At 52.9% G+C, this 20,244-nt stretch overlaps 2 protein-coding genes across 4 annotated transcripts in view; both read left to right on the forward strand.

Moving 5' to 3' along the window:
* Positions 1-4,525, forward strand: part of CRAMP1 (cramped chromatin regulator homolog 1) — a 44,020-nt gene extending 39,495 nt beyond the window's left edge. For both annotated transcript variants that reach the window (XM_061400737.1, XM_061400738.1), the window contains 2 exons: positions 495-640; positions 1,365-4,525. In XM_061400737.1, coding sequence (XP_061256721.1) covers positions 495-640; positions 1,365-1,529 — 311 coding nt within the window. In that variant the 3' untranslated portion in view covers positions 1,530-4,525. The remainder of the gene's footprint in view (positions 1-494; positions 641-1,364) is intronic.
* A 681-nt stretch (positions 4,526-5,206) lies between these two features.
* On the forward strand, positions 5,207-18,372 carry JPT2 (Jupiter microtubule associated homolog 2). Of its 2 annotated transcripts, XM_061400765.1 has the most exons (5): positions 5,713-5,821; positions 8,436-8,575; positions 12,762-12,904; positions 14,993-15,038; positions 15,857-18,372. In XM_061400765.1, exons 1-5 carry the CDS (start codon positions 5,778-5,780, stop codon positions 16,030-16,032), a joined length of 549 nt encoding a protein of 182 aa, XP_061256749.1. In that variant the 5' UTR covers positions 5,713-5,777; the 3' UTR covers positions 16,033-18,372. The 2 variants fall into 2 exon arrangements, with proteins under 2 accessions (XP_061256748.1, XP_061256749.1); XM_061400764.1 differs by lacking the exon at positions 8,436-8,575 and having other exon boundaries at positions 5,207-5,821.
* Positions 18,373-20,244: the final 1,872 nt, after the last annotated feature.

Genomic DNA, 20,244 nt, shown 5'->3' on the forward strand with positions numbered 1-20,244 from the left:
GGATATTGGGAAGGAGGTGTTAGAAGACCCATCAGCTTCCATCTCCTACCCAGAGGCGCTCCCGTGGCAGGTCTGGGACCTGCACACTTTGCATTTGTAGAGCGTGGCCAGGGTGTGCACCCGGCTCGGAGCGGGGCAGGCTGGACCCTGGCAAGCCAGGCCAGCACCAGGGAGGGCACGACACCTGGCAGCCCAGAACAGACAGGGGCTCTGGTTTGGGTGGCACTGGGGGCTAGTCCTCTCACAAGTTCTCTGCTCAGAAAGTCCCAGGGAGCAGTGCAGAGCCCACGTCAAAGGGAGATCGCAAGCCTGGAGTTGTGTGGAGGTGGGCGTGGTGGCCTCGCTGTGGGCGCAGCAACCCCCCAGGCTGCGGTGGGCCCTGCAGGGCTCCCCACGCACAGCAGGGCAGATGTGGCCTGACACCTCCAGCCGCAGCACCGAGTTGCCTGGGGGGCCCAGGCCCAGCTGCTCAGGCCCCTCCCTCCTCTGTGCAGCGAGCTTCATCTCCCCGGAGAAGAGCCGGAAGATGCTGCCCACCCCTGTGGGGACCAGCAGCGGCACCTCCCTGCTGGGCCCCAGCCTGCTGGACGGGAGCTCGAGAGACTCCTTTGTGTCCCGGTCCCTAGCCGACGTCGCTGAGGTGAGCGCCTGTCCTCACCCTGAGTCTGAGCACTGGCCCCCACCCCAAATTTGCCAGGCCCCTGCGCAGAGTGCCAAGTGGGGCCTCTTGGGGCCGGGCACTGCTGCAAGCCCTGAGCAGACTGGTCAGAGTCCCCATCCTCGTGTGGCCGACTGTCCGGTCTAGCCGGGACCAGATCTGCCCACAGGACCCCAGCCTGATGCTGGAGGCCCCACTGTACACTCGGGTCTCCACCTCCACTCTCTGCCTCACTCGCTGTCTCCTCCACCATCTTTGCTGATTCTTAAACAGCTGGCTGCTCCCACAGGGCCTGTGCACTTGCTATCCCTTCTTGCAGGCATGTTTCCCTCAGGTCTTTACACAGCTCGCTCCTGCACTTCTGCGCACATCCTGCCTCAGAACGCCTGTGTCACACACACCCATGCAAACTCCCTCCTCCACTTGCACCTCCTCCAGGCAGCCTTGGAGTAGAACCAAGCTGCTGCTCCCTCTCTGCCCCTCTGGCCGCTGACCATCCTCCCAGAAGTCTCATGTGGGTGGGGTCCTGCCACTCTGACCTGACTGCCGGGCAGTGGCACTTGTTCACAGAGTGAGGTTCACAGTGACGACCCTGTGGTTGTGATGTGGCTCCTGGGGGGACTCTAACCCTCACCATGGAGGGGCATGCACTGCAGTCTGGCCATGGTGTCCAGCCACCTGCTGACAGGCCTCCCCGTCCCCGCAGGTTGTGGACTCGCAGCTGGTGTGCATGATGAACGAGAACAGTGTCGACTACATCTCCCGCTTCAACGACCTGGCCCAGGAGCTGTCCATCGCCGAGCCCGGCCGCCGGGAGGCTTTGTTTGACGGCGGGGGAGGTGGCCCCCCAGTCACGGACCTGTCCCAGTGACGGTGCCTCGTGGTGGGGGCAGCTGGGGGCTGCGAGGGTGGTGGACGGGGTTGGTGGTCCTCAAGTGTCCGGGGGAACTGTCTTCAGACGGGAGGAAACGCAGGTCAAGTTGGGACTCCCTGGAGACAGTCTGAGCAGAAGCATTTCTGCACCCAGGACGTGTGACGTGCACACAGCCCCGTCCTGCCGGCCAAGGAGACGGGCCAGGACATGCGGAGTCCGGCAGGGGCAGCGTCAGCTGTGGCTGTGGCGTTGAGCCACCCGTGGCAGGGGCATGGGTCAGGGCCTGTACAGTGCCCATACTTCCACCTTGGCGGTTGTGTTGGATGTTTAGGGGTTTTCTTTTCAAAAGGAAGGAGCGTTGGGCCTGGCTTTTGTTGTTCTGGCTTGGGGAGCTGTGACTTCCTGCTCTCTGCAGGGAGGCTCCAGGCTGTTGCTGCCTTCTCTGCCAAACCTTGCCATGCTCCGGTGGTCCTCTCTGCGGCTGGAGGACAGCTGGGTGTGGCCTGGCTCTGCCTGGTGTCTGCACCGTGACACAGCGGACACTGTAGGGGACACTCCGGTCACAGGGCAGCAGAGGGTCCTGGGCAGTGTAGCGAGTGCCGTCTCTTCAGAAATCCTGGTCCTACCTAGTGCTTCCCTCATCTGGGCTTTTGTCCTGGCTGACTCAACAGGACAGGGAAGAGAATCATGTCTTGCTGTGGGCTGTGTGGACTTCTTGCTAAGCTGGTCAGAAAATGTTTTGCTTGTATTTTAAAATGAGTTAGACGGTGGAGACATTGGAAGAACAGGTCCCTGCTCAGTTGGTTTCTTCCCCGCATCCATCTGTAGGTTTCTTCTTGGTGACCTGAGACATTGTTTCTCTCACTGGGGGATCCCTGAGCACTCTTTTGACTACAGATTAGACCTTACTGATGACCTTGACTCTCGGACACCTTCCTCCCTGGCGTCTTGGACAGATGCCCTTTGCAGGGGAAGTTCTCTCTTCCTCCTGTGGACATCAGTGCAGAGTATGCCCAATTCACGTATACAGTCCTTTGCTTGCACTTTGCCTCATGGTCTCCTGTTTCTCTTCCTTCTTTCTGTCCCTTCCGGAGTCCAGGTAGGGATCAGACATCAGGCGCAGTCAGAGTGCGCCGAATCCACCTCCCTCTGGTGTGCTCCTTGCGCCGCCTTGGGTGACCAGCAGGGAGTCCAGTGTCCAAGTTTTCCCCAGTGAAGCTAACGGGGCTTCTCTGCCTTCTCGGACTCGGTGGGCCCAAGGTGCAGACTGCCCTCCAGGCACACCCCTTGTGGGTAGGCGCCAGTGCTGTGGTGCTGGATTCCCCACCCACCCACTGCCCACCCTCCACCTGGCAGCCGCAGTCAGTGTGGCTTCCTGAATCCGGCCCAGCCCACCCTTGTTTGTGTTTGTCCCCTCGCCTCCCCCCAGCTCGCTGTGGACCTGCAGCCTTCCCAGCCAGCCTGGCCCCTCTGGCTCCTCCCTTGCCCTTGAGACGAGTTGAGCCAGTACGCGAGGCAGAGCGGAGGGTCCTCTGCATGTGCCTGAGGAGGGGCCACTTGATCACACTGCCTTCCCAGCTCCCTCCTGCCTCTCGAGCTTTCCCAGGGCTCCAGCCTGCCAGGGGTCTCCCTCTTTCAGCTCTGGATCTGGGCACAGACATCAGAGGAAAAGCCTCTGTAGGCAGCTACTCTGGGCTCTTGAGAAGAGTCCCAAGCCCCTGGAGGTCTGAAAGAAAGGGGCGTGGCACCACTTTGTGAAGGGAGACAGACAGCAGTATTTGAGTCCACAGTCTCTCTAAATTAGCTTGTGTTTTGTGATCAGTGTATCAGCTTCTTGAAGTTAGCATCTTATCGAGCCAAACAAGATCAGGTCTGTCTCTGGGCATCTGACTCTGCTAGATCTACAGTAGGCTGGGCTGAGGTTAGGCTACTACCAGCTTTCTCCTTTCCCCACTGTCTGGGACCAGCGATGCCAAGTCACGTTACTGCACCCATGGTGGGGGCAGTGCCCAGTGGCAGCATGCCCCGTGCTGGGGACCATAGAGACCCAGGCTGTTCATCCATCAGGGGGTGCCCCGAGGCGGTTGGTGGGGAGGTCAGTACCTGTCACTTGGTGATGTCTAGCATGAGGAAAGCTCTGGAGATTTGGATAAGCCTTTGTCAACCCTTTACTCAGCAGCACCTCCCACCTGCGTCTCTCGAATAGACTCCTTGTGGGGGTAGCTGACTGGCCAGTGTCTGCAGTGGGGAGGTGAGTTCCCGAGGCGAGGATTGTCTCTTCTCACCTGTGAAGCTGACATGATTCAGAGAATGCTGCTTCTCTAGCAACCAGACAGCTGTAACTGTTTGCTTGCCATAATAAGGGAAAATGGTGTCATATGTAGCATTAAGACGTTGGATGCATTTTCTCCCAGCCTAAATAATTATATATGTATACAAATAAGCAACTGTTACATTCAAGGCTGGGATTTTTCAAAAGACCCAAGTGGAGAAGCCTCCCACTTCCAGCATCTCCCTCTGCCTTTGCAGTGGAAGGTGTGATTGTCTCTGTCTGCACTTGTGGCTGCCTTTGTGTGTTGAAGTATGTTGTGATTAAGACCAGGTCAGTCTCAGAAAAGCCTTTCCCTCATCACTGACGTCATCAGGGATCTTTCTGCTGGCTCGTCTACCCTGAAGAGTGAGACTGAACAGCCCCTGCCTCTAGGCAGTTGTTTTTGTCTTGCTTCTTCATTGTGAATACTCAAGTGATGAGCAGCCCATTCTTCAGAAGGTAGAGAGGCCAGCTGAGGGTCCCCTGTGTCTCCTGGGTGTAGAGTACTTGCTCAGGGCGGAGGGATATTTGGAACCCTTTCATGGGCTGATCCACTCGCTTTCCTGCATCAGTCCTGTTCTCCATTCTGTACCACAGCCTCATTACTGGTGGTGTCTCTTCAGTTTAATAGCATCTTTAGCTCAGTCACACCGCTGAATCTAAACATGTGCAAAGAAAGGCCACAGAATAAAAAACACTTGAAACAAATGGGAGAAGGAAAATGCCAGTTGCTTTTTTTTCACGTTGAAATCTATCCCAGGTGCATTTAGGAGGAAATATGGCACTTTTGTCTTAAGAAAAACCCAGAGCAAATCTTTCCTGGCTGTCAGACAAACTCCTAACCCTGCAGTACCTTGTATGTCGTGTGAGGGGAGCAAGTCCTGGAAGCACTACAGCAGCCCGCCCTGCTGTTCTGTAGCAGGATAGCCTGCTCCCGGGCTTCTGGGAAGCAGAGATTATTGCTGTTTCTTCTAATAATCGTTAAGCCATATCATCTAAAGTTTTCGGCTTGTTTGAGATGTGAATTTGTTTTATAGATTATAAATATACAGTGTATGTATAAAGCAGAATGCCTGTCCTTCCTGATTATTTTTTGTACCATATTGTAAATTATATTATTTATTCTTTACCAATTTGGGGAATAAAAGGTGTTTGGTTATTTAATATAATAAACAAAAGCTGTTAAACTTCTTATGTTTAAATTTCCAGTTGAACTTGTAAATCTGTTTTTATTATTGTGCATAAATACAATACTAATACTTGGTCTAATAATTACTGTTTCTGCTTTTTTCTTTTTAACTGTGCACTCTGCAAACAGCCCAAGTGGCCATCATCCGGTGTGATCTCAGAGGAATCGATGGACTGTCTACAGTGTAATTTAGAAACAACACCGCTGAATGTATTTTATTTTTGTTTTTTCCAACTAGGAATCAGCTGCACGCTTTATCCCTTGCTTCCCATTTCTTAGTGTTCTTGCCCCCGCGACGTGCAGGACAGAGGAACTGCTGTTCCGTTTCCTTTAGCCATGTATCCACGTGCCATTGACTGACTCGCGAAAACCAGGCTTCTCAGTATAGTCTGGACCGTGCTCACATCACCTCTCGGTATGGAGGCCGCCGGGTGCTGCGGGGAGTTTTGGCAAGGTGCCCGGATAGAGTCCGACCCCGCCCACCTCAGGGAGCGGGAAGACCATCCCCTTCGGCTTGCTACCCAATGGCGACGTCCGGCCCCGTGAGCGACATCTACTTTTGCCAATCATCTGCGGGTCTCCGCAAGCCTTCGTCTTATGAGGCGGAGCTCGACACCGCGATAGGCTGCCGCTGCTTGACTGACGTCGGCGACTCCCAATTGGGACGAGCAGGCGGGTCTTTGACCGCGCGGGGCCGGGCGGGAAGGACGGCGCGGTGGACTGGTGGCTCGGAGCGGCGGGCGACATGTTCCGGGCACCAGACAGCGAGGGCGGCCGGGCCGGCCCCAGGTGCGGCGCGGGTGTGGGCACGGTCACGTGGGGGGCGTGCGGGCGGCGGTGCTGCCGCGGTGAGCTCACAGAGCCGGGGCCTCCGCGGCCAGTTGAGGGAGGTGGGCGCGGCCGCGGGAGGCCTGAGGTGCGCATCTCCGCACCCCGGTCTCAGCACGCGCCGCTTCCTGGGCGGGCGCGCCGCAGACTCTGGCAGAGCGGTCTGCAGCGGCGGGGCGGGCGTGGCGGCGCGGCCGGGACCCCGGCGCCCTGTGGCGTGTGTGCGAGCGGACGGCCCTCAGGGCGAAGTCCCTTCATGGGAGCCCGCAGCCCCGGATTCAGGCGGCGCCCTCTTCCCAGAATCCCGCAGTCGGGGAGCCAGGCGACACCCTCGCCTCTAACTCCGGAGCCAGGGGGTGCCCTCCCCGCTAACCCTGAAGCCAGGGTACGCCCTCGCCTCTCACCCCGCAGCCCGAACCCAGGAGTCGCCCTCCCCCAGTTTACTGACCAGGAAACAGGCAGGACAGCGAGTGACAGAGCAGACCGACTGGGCTTAAACGATCAGGAACACACAGAGCGCGGTGGCTAGCTTTCTGGCTTGGGGAGCACTGGGTACTGGGAGTCACGTAGAGTTCCCCGGGCTGGAGGTGTCCTGCCGTCGAGGGAGCCGGCCGCGAGGTTGAGCTGGTTCTTCCGATGCCTGAAAGTTTACTATACTTTGAGCCCTTTCTGTGGCCCGGCCGGGCAATAAGAGCAGAGGAGTGTGGCGTTTGTGGAGGTAAACAGTACATAGAATGAAAGGATTGTTTCAACTGCTAAAATCCCTGCAAATTTGAGGGAATCAGGTCAGTATTCAGTAGTACTCCTGGCCAAATCGTCAGTCATTAGCCCCTGTAACAGTGACCACTCATTCCTCCTGTCTGGGTCTGTGCTGATACGGGACCGGAAGTTTATACTGGAGTGCTCATATTGAATCAAGTTTCTGGCCCTGAAAACCGCTGTTCGGCACCGGCACCAGCTGGCCGAGGGCTGCCTTTCTCAGTTGTGTGCACTAAGGACACTCTGTCTTTGTTTACACGGCCTGGCACTGGGTGCCCTGCAAACACTGGTGCAGTTAGCGAGGACGCGCCACAAAGACCACTGCCCCTGGGCTGGCTTCCAAGCTGTGGGAGACAGTGCAGAGCGGCTGCTCTCAACTGATACCTCACTTCTCTGGAGTGTTAGTTTTTTTGAGAAGATGAGGGGAAAGTCCTTCCTTGTAGGATGCTGGAGAAGAAAAAGCCATCTTCTTAATTGGGTGATTAATTGGGAGCCTCTGCTTGGGGTGGGGCTTCCCAGGTGGCACTAGTGGTAAAGAACCTGCCTGCCAATGCAGGAGGTGCAAGAGAAGCAGGTTTGATCCCTGGGTCTGGATAGATTCCCCTAGAGGAGGGCATGGCCACTCGCTCTATTATTCTTGCCCAGAGAATCCTATAGTCAGAGGAGCCTGGTGGGTTACAGTCCATGGGGGTGCAGAGTCAGACACGACTGAGCCACTAAGCACGCGTGCTTGGGATCCGTTAGCAGCTGCGGATCTTGAGGCCATGTTAAAGGAAGGGAATCAAGTGGTGGCTGTTAAGAGGACTAGGTCAGATTTCTGTCTTAAAGCCCTGCTTTTGTTTTCTTGCTAAGGGATTATCTGGTGTTAAAGGGATTTTAAAAGCGTCATGCTTCAGCCATTGTTAACCTGAGGTCTTTTAAGCTGTAGGGTGTATATTTGTAAAGAACTTAATCCAAGTCTGTATTGCAGCTTGACTCTGAACCACCGGTCCCCAGTAGCTTTTATGGGACATGGGGATAGGCTGTTGAGGGGGCGGGTGGTGGGGGCAGGCCTTGACGAGCATGGGCCCCTCCAGGCAAGCGTCAATGTTACGGTCCCTGCCTCTGCAGTGGTCTGCTTGCAGTGTGTTGTCACATGCCTTGCACTGCTGCTGCTGCTAAGTCGCTTCAGTCGTGTTCAACTCTGTGCAACCCCGTAGACGTCAGCCCACTAGGCTCCTCTGTCCCTGGGATTCTCCAGGCAAGAATACTGGAGTGGGTTGTCATTTCCTTCTCCAATGCATGAAAGTGAAAAGTGAAAGTGAAGTCGCTCAGTTGTGCCCGACTCTTAGTGACCCCATGGACTGCAGCCTACCAGGCTCCTCTGTCCCTGGGATTCTCCAGGCAAGAGTACTGGAGTGGGGTGTAATTGCCTTCTCTGGCCCAGCACTGCTGCTGCTGCTGCTGCTGCTGCTGCTGCTGCTAAGTCGCTTCAGTGTCCGACTCTGTGCGACCCCAGAGACGGCCCAGCACTACTGTCTGCTAATTAAAATGACAGTGAAACTCCATTGAACTGGCTCCATTTGCTTGTTTAAGGGAAACGTTTAATTTTACTGATGAGAGGTCCCAGCAGTAACTTGAGAGCCTACACACGTCTGGAGGTCTTGGCAGAACCAAGTTGTGCCAGGAAAACCTTTATGGGAACTCATGGGCAGGTGGGAAGGTTTGCTGGCTGGCCATGAGCACGTCGTGCCCCTCCACAGGCATCTGCCTCAGCCCCTGGACGGTGGTGCCCGGGCTAGCCACCATCGGTCCCTCACAGCCTCTCTGCTTGCAGGGCTGCAAAGCCTCCGGGAGGAGAGCCAGGCGATCGTCCAGAGGAAGCCGCGCCTCCCCGCAGGCCGGACAGGATGGCTTCTAATATTTTTGGACCAACTGAAGAACCTCAGAACATACCCAAGAGGACCAACCCCCCCGGTACGGGCCTGTGACTCTTTAATCCTCTGGCCTCTACCTGCTCTCTTTTATGCTGCTCTTTTGATAAAAAAAAAATCTCTCTCTCTTTGTATCAGTCCTTTCAAATGCTTTCTGGTGTGGCATGTCCCCTGCCGTCAGTCCTGGAGGGGAAGGGAAGTTTGATCCTGACTTGAGCTCTGTGTCCTCCAGGTCGTTGTGGACTTGCTCCTCACCTGTGAGCAGATAGTGGCCGTGTGCAGGCGCCGAGGCGGGCACACAGACACGTGCTGGGGCTCTGCTCCCCACTGGGGAGGCTCCCCGAATCAGCTGATGGACTCCTTCAGGTTCTTGAACTTGCCTGCAAGCTGTGTGTTCAGAGTATTCTTAATCAGATTGTGAGCAGGATTGAAACTAAATAAAAAGGACGGCTCAGCCTGGCGTGCAGCCCTGCGGCTTCTCAGTCCTTACGCACCCTTTAGTGGCTCCAGTGGGAGGAATCTCAGAAGAGCCTTTCTCTCGGCTGATGGCTGGTCCAGCCACTGTGTGTGAGTGACCACACAGTGGTAGTTACCTGAGGGGCCTTCCCCATCTGTGTCCACACGGGAAAAGCAAGGTTTGTACCATCCTTAAAGGTCTGAGAGATGCAACACAGAAGTAAGTGTTTCAGACAAATGATGAAGTCAAACAGAACTGGAGCTGGAACTGCTCCCTTCCCTGTCCTGATGCTGGGTACAAATATCGCTTCACAGACCTGGAGCAACAAAAGCAATGGATGCAAACGCTGGATTTTCGTGTGGTTTTCAGTGGTCAGGTGGGGTGGAGGTTTGCAGTATCTTTGGATTTAGTTACGGCAGAGAAGCAGGTGGTTTTGTTGGGTGTTTTTTTAATTTTTGGTTATGCTGAGTCTTTGTTTCTGCACGTGGCTTCTGGTTGCAGAGCACAGGCTCGAGGGCGCACGGGCCTCAGTAGTTGTGGCTCCCAGGTTCTGGAGCAGCGGCTCTAGCTGTGGGGCATGGGCTTAGTTGTTCTGCGGCATCATCCCAAACCCTCCGGACCAGGGACTGAACCCGTTTCTCCTGCATCGGCAGGTGGATTCTTATCCACTACACCGCTAGGGAAGCCCAAGAAGCAGGTGGTTCTTACTGAGGAACATTCTCATGCACCCAGTTGATGGGTGCAGAGCCCGAGTGCTCAGCCCTGCGCATCCTTTGTACCAACCATGTGCTGTGGCAGGTAGACTCAAACGTGGTCACCTAGGGGTGGGCACGCTGGCTGCCGGGGCATAGCACCGTGGCGTCTGCAGCTGTCTCTGGGGCTTCGGGTTCTCTAGGAAGTATGCCACATGGGGTAGTTCTGCTTTGCCAGGCTCTTGAAAATCTATGACCCCTTGGCAGCCTGGCCTCCTACCCAGCTATAGAGTTAGAAAACCAAAGTGTAACAACAGCCTGGGGGCACCCTGTGCTGAAATCTCTGCTCCGCGCGGTCCTGTTGTTTTGGGTTTGTTCTCTGTCCTGCCAGGGGCTCTGAGATGAGAGCTGAGCAGTTAACAAATGCTGGAATCCCCTCCGCCTCCCATCACCCAGAAGCGCATTTTAACTGGTGAATGAATTAACATGGAAAAACACTTTTTAAAAAGCAAGGCAGGAAGGAGCGAGGGGAGAAAATCACCCGTGATGAAGTCTCACCGGCAGCTGAGAAGGGAACCTGCAGGTGCATCCCGCCTGGCAGACTCACCCCGTGGACTCTGGGGAGGTCCCCTGCCGCCCGCCGACTAATCGAGTGCGGAACAGGGGCCTCACTGCTGGCTGGCCCTGGACATGGACCTGGGCTGCTTGGTACCGTGTGTCACCTACTCTCCTGGTTTAGACCTGAAGGTGGGGATGGATGTGGGCAGGCTGTTTGGTGTTTGCAGGGCTTGTGCAGGGTGCTGGCTGTCTCCACAGCCTGGGGAGATACATGATCCCCTCTGCGGGGGAGCTGAGGCTCAAGTCCACCGGCCAGTCTGGGCCTCAGCTCCCTGGCAGCAGAACTCGCCATTGGATACAGGTTTTCCTGACTACCGGCTTACCTCCAAATACTCCAAGTGGGGCCGACTTCCTGAAACGGCATCGCCAGGTCAGTATAAAATGCTGGTGCTTCTTTGCCTGGTCTTCAGACACGTCTTCCAGGGCGTCAGCAGCGCCCACTTCCCACACTCCACCAGCACAGGGTCGTGTCTCCTGAGATTTGGGTCTCTAAAAAGTGTATCTTGGATTCATTTTTCTCTCGTTACAAATGAGTTGAGCATCTTTTCCACCTTGAAAGTGGAATTCATCTTTCAGGTAAAGTGTTGAGTAATAAACGCACAGTGTGATTACTTTTCATAAAGTTCAAAACAGAACCGTGGTGTTTTTTGAGCGTGTACTGACGAAGGTGAAGGGGAGGGAACCTTCAGTCAGACTGACCCACGCTCACCTGTGATCATTGCTGGAATGTTTGCTTTGTTTGTGTCTCAGGAATTTCTCTGCGTCGTGTTTCACAGTTTTTAAAATGTCTTTAAATGAGCAGTGCTTTTAGCCAAAACCTTCAGATTGAGTTGCTTTTATTTTTGTCTCGCATTTTAAAATAAGCAGAACACTCTCTTAGACTTTCCTTAAGCGTGACCAGCAACAGCTCAGTAACAGGCACGCAGGGGTGGCCTTGGACAGTAGCTTTTCTGCACTTTTTGGCCTGGATATTTTTGCTGATGACACCCAGTAACAGCAGCGTGTCTGGGAGCTTCCTCTCCAGGCCCTCCTCCGCCCAGCCCCTGTGTGCTGACTCCAGCCAGGTGCTGTCCTACAGTTGGTAGTGGCTGAGCGGGACCCAGCCCAGGGCCTGTGGGAACCTGGGCGGCTGTGGTTGGGACTGGAAGGCTTGCGATCAGCCTGATGTGACGTGGATGTGTGCCTTTTCCTGCAGTCAGACCCACCTGTTCTCTAAGCTTCTCCCACCCCAGAAAGGGTTCTCGTGCTGGGTTCTGTCCTCAGAGTTCTGCTGCTCGCCGTCCTGTCGGTGTGCGTCATAACAGCCAAGAAGTGACTGGAAATTTTAACTTCTTGGAGGCAGTCAGCAAAGATCACTGCTGTAAAAATGAGCACATTTAGAATCCTAAGCTCCCACACCACTGTGGCCACCCCAGTTGGGGGGGCGGAATAATGGAGTACCAGTGCCCTTTATCAGATCCAGCTCTTTAAGGACACCCTTCTGCCTGCAGCATGGAAGCTGTGTGCCGTCCACACTATCTTGCGTTGTTTCACTGAGCACTGTGTCCAGCATTGTGTGAGCGTTGGACACACACGAGCTGCAGTGAATCTTGACTCCTCTCAGCGCCTTGAGGCGGGAGGGGCCTTTATTACCACCGCTCTGAGGGTGAGGAATGGGCACAGAGGGGCTGGGTAACTCGTGTCTGGTCTCAGCTGCGTGTGGAATGCGCCTTCTTTCTCCTGTGAGATTGTAAATCTTAGCTCGGCACTCGGTGGAAGGGAGGCGCTGGTGTTTGCTGATTGCAGGGGTGACTGGCCGGCGCCATGTGCTAGAGTCTTTCTGTTTAATGTCAGCATCTACGTCCCATGTCTATGCCCCAGCCATCAGCTTATAAGAACTAACATCTGAGATGCATATTTTCAAAGTAGCTCGTCAAATCGTTTCTGTTCGTCAGCAAAGATGTTAAATATCTGTAATTCACTGGCATATCTAATTGTCATTGGAAGTTCCAGCCAGACTGAGGTCAGGAGAATGACTAATAAATGTTTTCCAAATTGCAGGTTTGCCTTGAACAGGGCATGTTAATTCAGTTCTGTCCATCTCACCTCAAAAGTTAGCAGCTGTTTGCCTTTAATGTATGAAAGAACTTTTCTGGGTTTAATGCAGAAGATTCTTGAGCAGAAAAATCTGAAAAGTTCAGGGTTAAGGACACTCTAGAGGAGAAAATGCTGTTTTAGACCACCTGCCCGTCTTGCCCCTCACAGCCAGCCCAGTGCAGTTCAGGTCCAGTGATGAAGGCCCAGCTGACCCTGAGAAGGGGCTGGGTGTGATGTGGGTCTTTCAGGATCCCTCGTCAACCCAGTCACCTCACCCTCAGCCTGAACTCAGGACTGGTCACCGTGAGGGGAGGTCTCTGAAGTGACCAGTGTGGAGGGGTTGGGTGGGTGTTCCGGGCCGCTCACCACTCTGCTTGTTTCTGCAGGGGGAAAAGGAAGCGGTATATTTGACGAATCAGGGCCTGTGCAGACTCGACCGCGTCTGAACCCACCGGGGGGCAAGACCAGTGACATTTTCGGGTCCCCCGTCGCTGCTGCCTCACCCACGGCGCACCCAAACAAGCCCAAGGTACGGATGCGCTCAGAGGGCAGGCCTAAGGGTGAGAAAGGCAGAGCTGGTGCCAGGCACTTGGCTAAAACTGTTCCGAGCGGGTATGGCGTGCCTTAGGAGGAGACAAGGCGGGTGACGTTGCTTTTCCTGGCTGCGGCCATTAGTCATCGGGGCTGCCCTGAGTCGTCGGGGAGTGTGCTCCAGCCTCGTGATGACGAGCCCTGGGGGTCGCTGGTGGCAGGGGCGGCCGACTGCAGGCAGGCCACCACTCTTCTCTACGAGCCACGAAGAACTGCTGAGGATACTGATAAAACTGAACTGAACACAGGGAGCTTACCTCTCGGCAACATTTCACTGTTGTCATCAGTCAGTAAGTAGAATAGCTACACTGGATTAAAATTCACCAAATACTTAGAATTTATGGGTTCTCGCTACTATTTTTAAAAATCTAGTTTGTCCCCTTTGGAGAATGTCCATCTGGAAAACTGCTGACGGATAGAATCAGGCACTTATTTAGCCAGTGTTTCTCCATGAAATGTACGTACCTCAGGATGACAGCTTCTGAGGGAAAGTTTCCTCATTCTAAAGTATTCCAGCCCGTAAATGACGAGTGAATAACAGAATTCAGAAATGACCATTTTGCAAGCTTGTAATGAAATTGTAGATCCAGGAAGCGATCATCAGTGGCTGCTTATACATCAGAAAACAGGACACCTCCAGAAATGATGGACTTCATGCTAGAAATTCATCACGGGCCACCTTTGAATTCTTGTCAAAACAACCAAACTGAATCCAAGCAAACCTCCTATTAATTGATGACACAGGGATTCAATCAGAGTAACGCCGAATATAGGAAACAATATGGATTCCTTTTCAAAGACTGATGGTTGGAGAATATGTCAAGAACCCCTACAGTTCAACAGCAAAAAGACAGATACACAGCATACCCAGAGATGGGTAAAGGCAAGGGGGAGAGATGAAATGGAAATCTGGGGTCGGCAGATGTGAACTATTCTATATGTGATGATTAAACAAGGTCCTGCTGTGTAGCACAGAAAGCTATACTCGATAACCTGTGAGGAACCGCAGTGAAAAAGCTTATAAAGAAGAATGTATGTGTGTATAGTTGAATCACTCTGCCATATAGCAGAAATTAACACAGCATTGGAAGTTAACTATACTTGAAAAAAATAAATTTTTAAAAATAAAAATTTCAGAACCAAAAAAGGGAGGGGGCAAAGGATGTGAATAGACGTTTCTCTAAAGAAGACATCCAAACGGTCAGTCAGCACATGATCGGTAGGGAGATGCAAATCAGAATCACAGAGAGAGACCACCTCACACGTACTGGGATGGCTGTTATCAAAAAGACAAAGTAAGGAATGGTGAGGACGTGGAGAAATTGGAACCCTCCTACACTGCTCTGGGGAATGCATAATGGTGGAGCCACTGTGGAAAACAGTTTGGCAGTTTCTGAAGAAGTTAAAACACAGAATTTTACTGTATGAACCAGCAGTTTTAGGTATATAACCTCAGTTGTGAAAACAAACAGATACTCGGGGAGACCTGTTTTAATGCATTGTTCTCAGTGACCAAAGGGTGGATACAACCCAGCTGTTCCATCACCAGATGACTGGGTGAGCCAGATGTGCTGCGCCGCGCACATGCTGGGGATCGCTCAGCTGCAGAGAGCAACGGGGTTCTGTCACACGGGTGGGCCGTCAGTGAGAGTGCGTGCTAAGGTTAAACTGGACCCTGCTTGAGACGTTTAAGGAGTCATTAATTTTTGCAGTTCAAAGAGCTGCATCTTGGAACATTTATGGATCAGTGAAATATGGGATTTGCTTTCGAATCAGCCAGTGAGGGGGGTGGGGGCTGGAAGCTGGCAGGACTCTGGCCGAGACCAGAGTGGAGGCGGGCTGTGGAGCAGGGTTACCTGGGGGCTCACAGGACTCTTCCTGAGGCTTTGTTTCCGGTTAAAACTGTCCAAATAGACACTTTTTAAAGATAAAGTAGACCCGGGTCACCCGCACCTTTCTCCTCGTCCACCTGAGCAAGGCCGCAAGTATCCGAGCAGCGGATTGACCTGGGTTTGCCTCGTTGCAGGACCACGTGCTCCTGTGTGAGGGAGAGGACACGCCAGACCTCAGAGGTGAGCTCACTGTCCGTCCCTTGCCCGGGCTCAGCTCTGCAGGCGCTGCTGGTGGACCGGGAGGGTTCCCTGTGCCCCAGCCCACCTGCTGATGAAGACGGCAGAGTTGTGACCGTGGGCGGGTTTTGTGTAGGGAGGAGGCAGGGGAAATGGGCTCAGTTACTCAGTGACAGCATTCCTGCTGGCTTTTCTGCACCTCCTGTCCGTGCTGGTCAGTCTGGGCCTCAGGCCACAGCGTCCTCTTCTAGAAGCTGATCTTGTATAGTGAAGAGCAGAGGTCCAAAGCCTTTAATGAACTCTGACCAGAGGCTACACTGGCAGCGGGGGGTGGGGGGGTGGGAGGGATGGGGGGCGGGGAATGCAGGGCTGCACGTTGCAGGGCGGCCTCCCCCAGGTCACCCCACGGTGGGCTGCCTGCTCGTGGGGCTGGGTGTCAGGCTCAGTCCCCAAGTGTCCCGACCTGACTGGATGCTAATTTCTGCTTTCAGTTGATGAAGAGGTGGGAATGGGGTCAGTCAGGAAGTCCAGGGAAACCTGCCTGCGCCCTCCACTTAGGACGAGCTCCTCACCCTTCTCACTCGCTCTGAGGTTTTCTTGTCAGACTTGAGGTGGTAGGGAGCAGCACCGAGGCCAGCCAGCAGCGCGGAGACAACCCCTGGGGGTTCCCCCGAGGATGGCTCAGGGCCTTCCGTTCTGACCTGACCTGACACCATGCCCGTGCCTGCTGCTCCAGGGCGCAGACTTTGGTTCGCGTGTGCAGCTTGCCTACCAGGTGGTGGGCAGCCACTGACAGGCCTTGTGCTGACTCTGTCCTGCAGCCAGTGCCTCACCCAGACAAGAGCCAGGCGAGCCTGGCGGCCCGAAAGAAGCAGCCTGCGTCCAGGAGCCCGCGCCCGCTGTCGACAGCCACGAACCCCGGCTGGGCCCCCGGCCTCGCTCCCACAACAAAGTCCTGAACCCGCCCGGAGGCAAGTCCAGCATCTCCTTCTACTAAGAGGCGTGCTGTGTCCCATAGCCAGACAAGAAACTCCAGAGATAGGATTTCAGATAGTGTAGTTCCTTTAGCCCGCAGGAGAGGGTGGGGAGAGGGTCTCGGGTGGACACCTGAAGCTGCCGTCCTGTTCACGGTCGTCTCGAGATGAAGACCCACCTTCTGGACTCCGAGGGAGAAGGCGGGGCCCTGGTGTGAGAGGAGCTCCCAGGTGGGCGGGAGGGGAGTGGAGCCAGACCAGTTGCCCCCAAGAAGTGGGGTCTCATGTCCGTGGTGTGTTGGCTAATTGGGTATCTAGGGATCACTAACACAGTAGCAGAGCTTAAAGCCTTCGAGAAAAAACCAAAACCGCGGGTCCGCCACTACGGGACAGAGGAGCCACTCCGGGAACTTGTTTGGCCCCAATGTTTTTCACCTCCGTTCCAGAGATTTTCTTGAAACGTCTTGATTGCTTTTCCTCAGCAGCTGTCAACAGAAAACCAAAATGCTGTGTTCCGTCATACACTTTATGGAGGGATTTTGCACCCTGCTTCTGCCCTCTCAAACCTCAGCCAGGTCTTAACGTAGGAATCTCTGCTTTTGTCCACGAGAGACTGGTTTAGACTCTTTACAGGCAGTCTTGCTTGTGAGTTATTCCTTTTTTCCTCATCAGCCTTAAGTCTGGGCCTTTACTCCTCACCAGTGATGTGGACTGCTCCCTTCAACAGTGACACTTCCTGTCGGCAAGACCACTACCTTCTACAGGACTTTAAAACTACCCAGACGTGTCCAGGCACTGGTGTTCTTGTTCCTGTGTCCTCTATGTTCCTGCTGACAGTGGGAAGAATAGATGCCTGAGAACCCTGGGTTTTTAGGTTTGGCTTCTTTGGTAATAGCTCAAGACCTATTCTCAAGTGCCAGCTTTACTTCAGTAACTGTTGACTCTGATCTGTTTCTGACACCTTTCTAGAAAAAAGTCTGTCGCTCAGGTACACCAAAGAGGAAGGAGAGTTTTCTTAGCCCACCCTTTTAAAGCTTTGCAGAACCTCTGGGCCATATTCAGTTTCCAGACAAGACTTAGAGACCTTAGGCCAGGAGATTAAATAGTTGGGCAGTAAATTCTCAACTGGCTCATTCCATGGTATTTGCCAGCAGAGATGCCAGACTGGCAAGAGTTGTGATGCTGTAATCTGTCAGATGGAAGTTTCTCCCATTGAGCCTCTAAAGGGCTACAGTGTCAGTACCTGTACTGCAGTCACGAGAGACCAACAGTTTGGGTGGGGGGACTACTGGTACGAGTGCCTACTAAGTTCATACAGGTGCTGGAAACGTCTTCATTACTACAGTGTGGCCACGCTCGTAGTGGCCTGAACACTCCAGTGCCTGTGGGAGCTCCCTGCCAGGCTCCACACCCTCCACCAGTGCTGGGGGTCCGCATGGTGCTTGCCAACCAAAGACCCGCTCCTGTCCACCTGCTTACTTTGGAGCTGAGAAACTCTCATTCCATGTGATTCTCTCAAGCACCTCCTGTCTCCCTCTAGCCTTCAAGTGGTCGTTTATAAAAAAGTTGTCTGGAATTCAGAGCATTTTTTTCCCCATTAAAAACTGACGTAACTGGTGATTAGCTTTTAAGCTCAAACTCACTGACTTACACAAGTTACAATGAGATGTTCCAAAAGTAGATGTGAACTATTTATAACTCTTTTGTTGTGTTCTTTAACATACAAGAAAACAATTTGTGAACTCCATATTGGATGGCCAAGAAGACCCTGACATGCTGCTGGCCCTTGGGGCTTCAGTCTTACCGTCAGCCGCACGAGGGGAAGAGCTTTCTAAATCCATCCCCTCGCAGGGACTTTGGGGCAGAGCTGGGAACCAAGGCGGGCGGGCTGGGGGAAGAGATCACCACCAGGGCAGAGCCCAACGCAGCAGGACCACGTCGCCTTACTCTTGTCCCCAGCTTCCCTCTTCCTTTCCCTCCTTGGGGCTGTGGGCCTGGGTTGAGGGAGCTGGGATGGTCTGGTCAGGGGAGAAGCCGCAGAAAACTTTGCTCCTTTGAACCTGATGGGGGAGGCCATTTGTATTTAGAAAATGCTCTGTACATTGGGGATTGCCTGTGTTTGGGAGGTTCATTAACTCTCTGCATCCTTTTCTCAGCCTCCAAGCTACATTGAGAAATTACTGGTCTGTGTTTTTCTTAAGCCTTAAAACTTTTTTTACATGCATTTGGTGCCAACTTTTTTGTAAAGCTGTCATTGGAAACAACAAACCTGTGCTCACATCACAATGTAACCTTGAGAGGAGCCTGTTTTTTTACAAGGCAGGAGTGGGTGTAGCTGTTGAATTAAACTTAGCAATCATGTACTCATGCTTGTTGGTCATGTGCATAGTGTGTGTGTGTCCACTCGAGGGTGGGCGGGTGGGCAGACGGTCCTGTGTGCTCACGTGTTCCCTCTGCATCCATTCTCCAGAGCTTGAACTCTGCTCCTTTCCTCACAGCTCTTCATTGGTTGAAGGGGTTTGCCTTTTTATTTATTTATTTTTAAGCCAGAAGATGCCCAAATTAATCTTCTGAAAGTTTATGGATTCAAGGTTTTTTCATTTGAAAACCAAAAACTTAGCTTATAAAACAATGGATGGGAATGTGGCAGTGTTCTTTTAGTTTCTGTAAATTGAAGGTAACGATTCTTTTTTCTCTTAACACCACTCATTTTCCTGCAGAACTTGCCTCTGAGTTGACTTTGAAACTGCCCTGAAGCCTGGCCATGAATAGATGAAAGTGGAGTCGCTCAGTCATGTCCGACTCTTTGTGACCCTATGGACTGTAGCCTATCAGGCTCCTCTGTCCATGGGATTTTCCAGGCAAGAGTACTGGAGTGGGCTGCCATTTCCTTCTCCAGGGGATCTTCCTGACCCAGGCATCAAACCCGGGTCTCCAGCACTGTAGACAGATGCTTTACCAATTTGAGCCACCAGGGAATTCCATGAATAAAGTGCTGAGCTATTAGAATCTGCCTGTAGATTTGCGTCCTATAGAAAAAGCATAGATTGTTTTTCCTTTCTATGTATTAGCCATTTTCATATGTCCTGCAAGCACATTTGATATCCTTACGTGTATTAAGTGGACTGGGGGGAATGGAGCTACTTAGCCTGCCTGGAAAGCCCCCTAGAAGAAGCTTCACCCCGTTCTGCCAACTACCAGGGCCAACCAACTACCAGGACAGCACTTAAGAGAGAAACCTGACATAGGTGACCTGGCACTGTCTTCACTTGTTCATCTGAAAATGTTTCTGAGAGTGCTGCGTGTGCTCCCGGGACTGGGTGGGGCAGTGGCACCTACTTGTAGCAGCTGCTCCAGCCGCGGCCAAGCACTGAGGCCTCAGCCTCAGTGAGTTGTCACAGCCTGTTTGTCTCCAGAGGCCAGGCAGTGGCTGAGTCAGAGGACCAGGGTGGCTCCCCTACGTTATGGGGCAGAAATGAAAACACCTAAGGGCTCCCTCTTCAGTTCCGTGCCTTGTCTAGAAACACACTGGCTCTTTTGACAGTGAAACTTGTTCTAACACCTTTGTGAGTCGAACCCTGCAAGGACGTCTGTCTCATCCCAGGTTATCCTGTTAATTTCTTCTGAACTTTTGTTATGTTCTTAATCCTTAGCATTCTTGGAGCTCGGGAATGAAGTTTCGTGTTATATGTGTGACTACAAAGTACAGGCATTTGGGATGAATACTTAGAAATTAAAGTAGAACTTTTGAAACCTGTGTGTCTGGACATCTTACATTTTAGGGTCTTAAAATGAGAAAAAAAAAGCTGAATAGCCAATTGTCTTTACAAATCTGAAAGGAAGCAAGTTCTAATTCAGTTAGCTTGAGCTCTGAGTGTGCTAGTATTCAGTAAGCATCAAAAATTATCCAGCATATCATTTTGTTAAAACTTTATTTTCTCTAACCAATTTCAAGTAATCTGCCCAAACATGTGAAAACTAATAAAGTTGATGCCAAATCATTTGGCCTCTCACTGCTGTGGTGGCTGCTGTACTCTATTAGATATTGCAGTAACTCAAAAGGGCCTACATTTCCCGGAGAGGACTAGGGTAGAAATCTAAAACATTCCCCAAAACATTCACAACCTTCCTCTGTAACTTGTTCACCAGAAGAAACATTTCATCTGTCCTGGCTTATCATTTTGAGAAAATAAAACTAACATGTCTGTATTTATTGCATGCTTAACTATTTGCTA

This window comes from Bos javanicus, chromosome 25 (assembly GCF_032452875.1).
Source record: "Bos javanicus breed banteng chromosome 25, ARS-OSU_banteng_1.0, whole genome shotgun sequence".
Classification (NCBI taxonomy): Eukaryota; Metazoa; Chordata; class Mammalia; order Artiodactyla; family Bovidae; genus Bos; species Bos javanicus.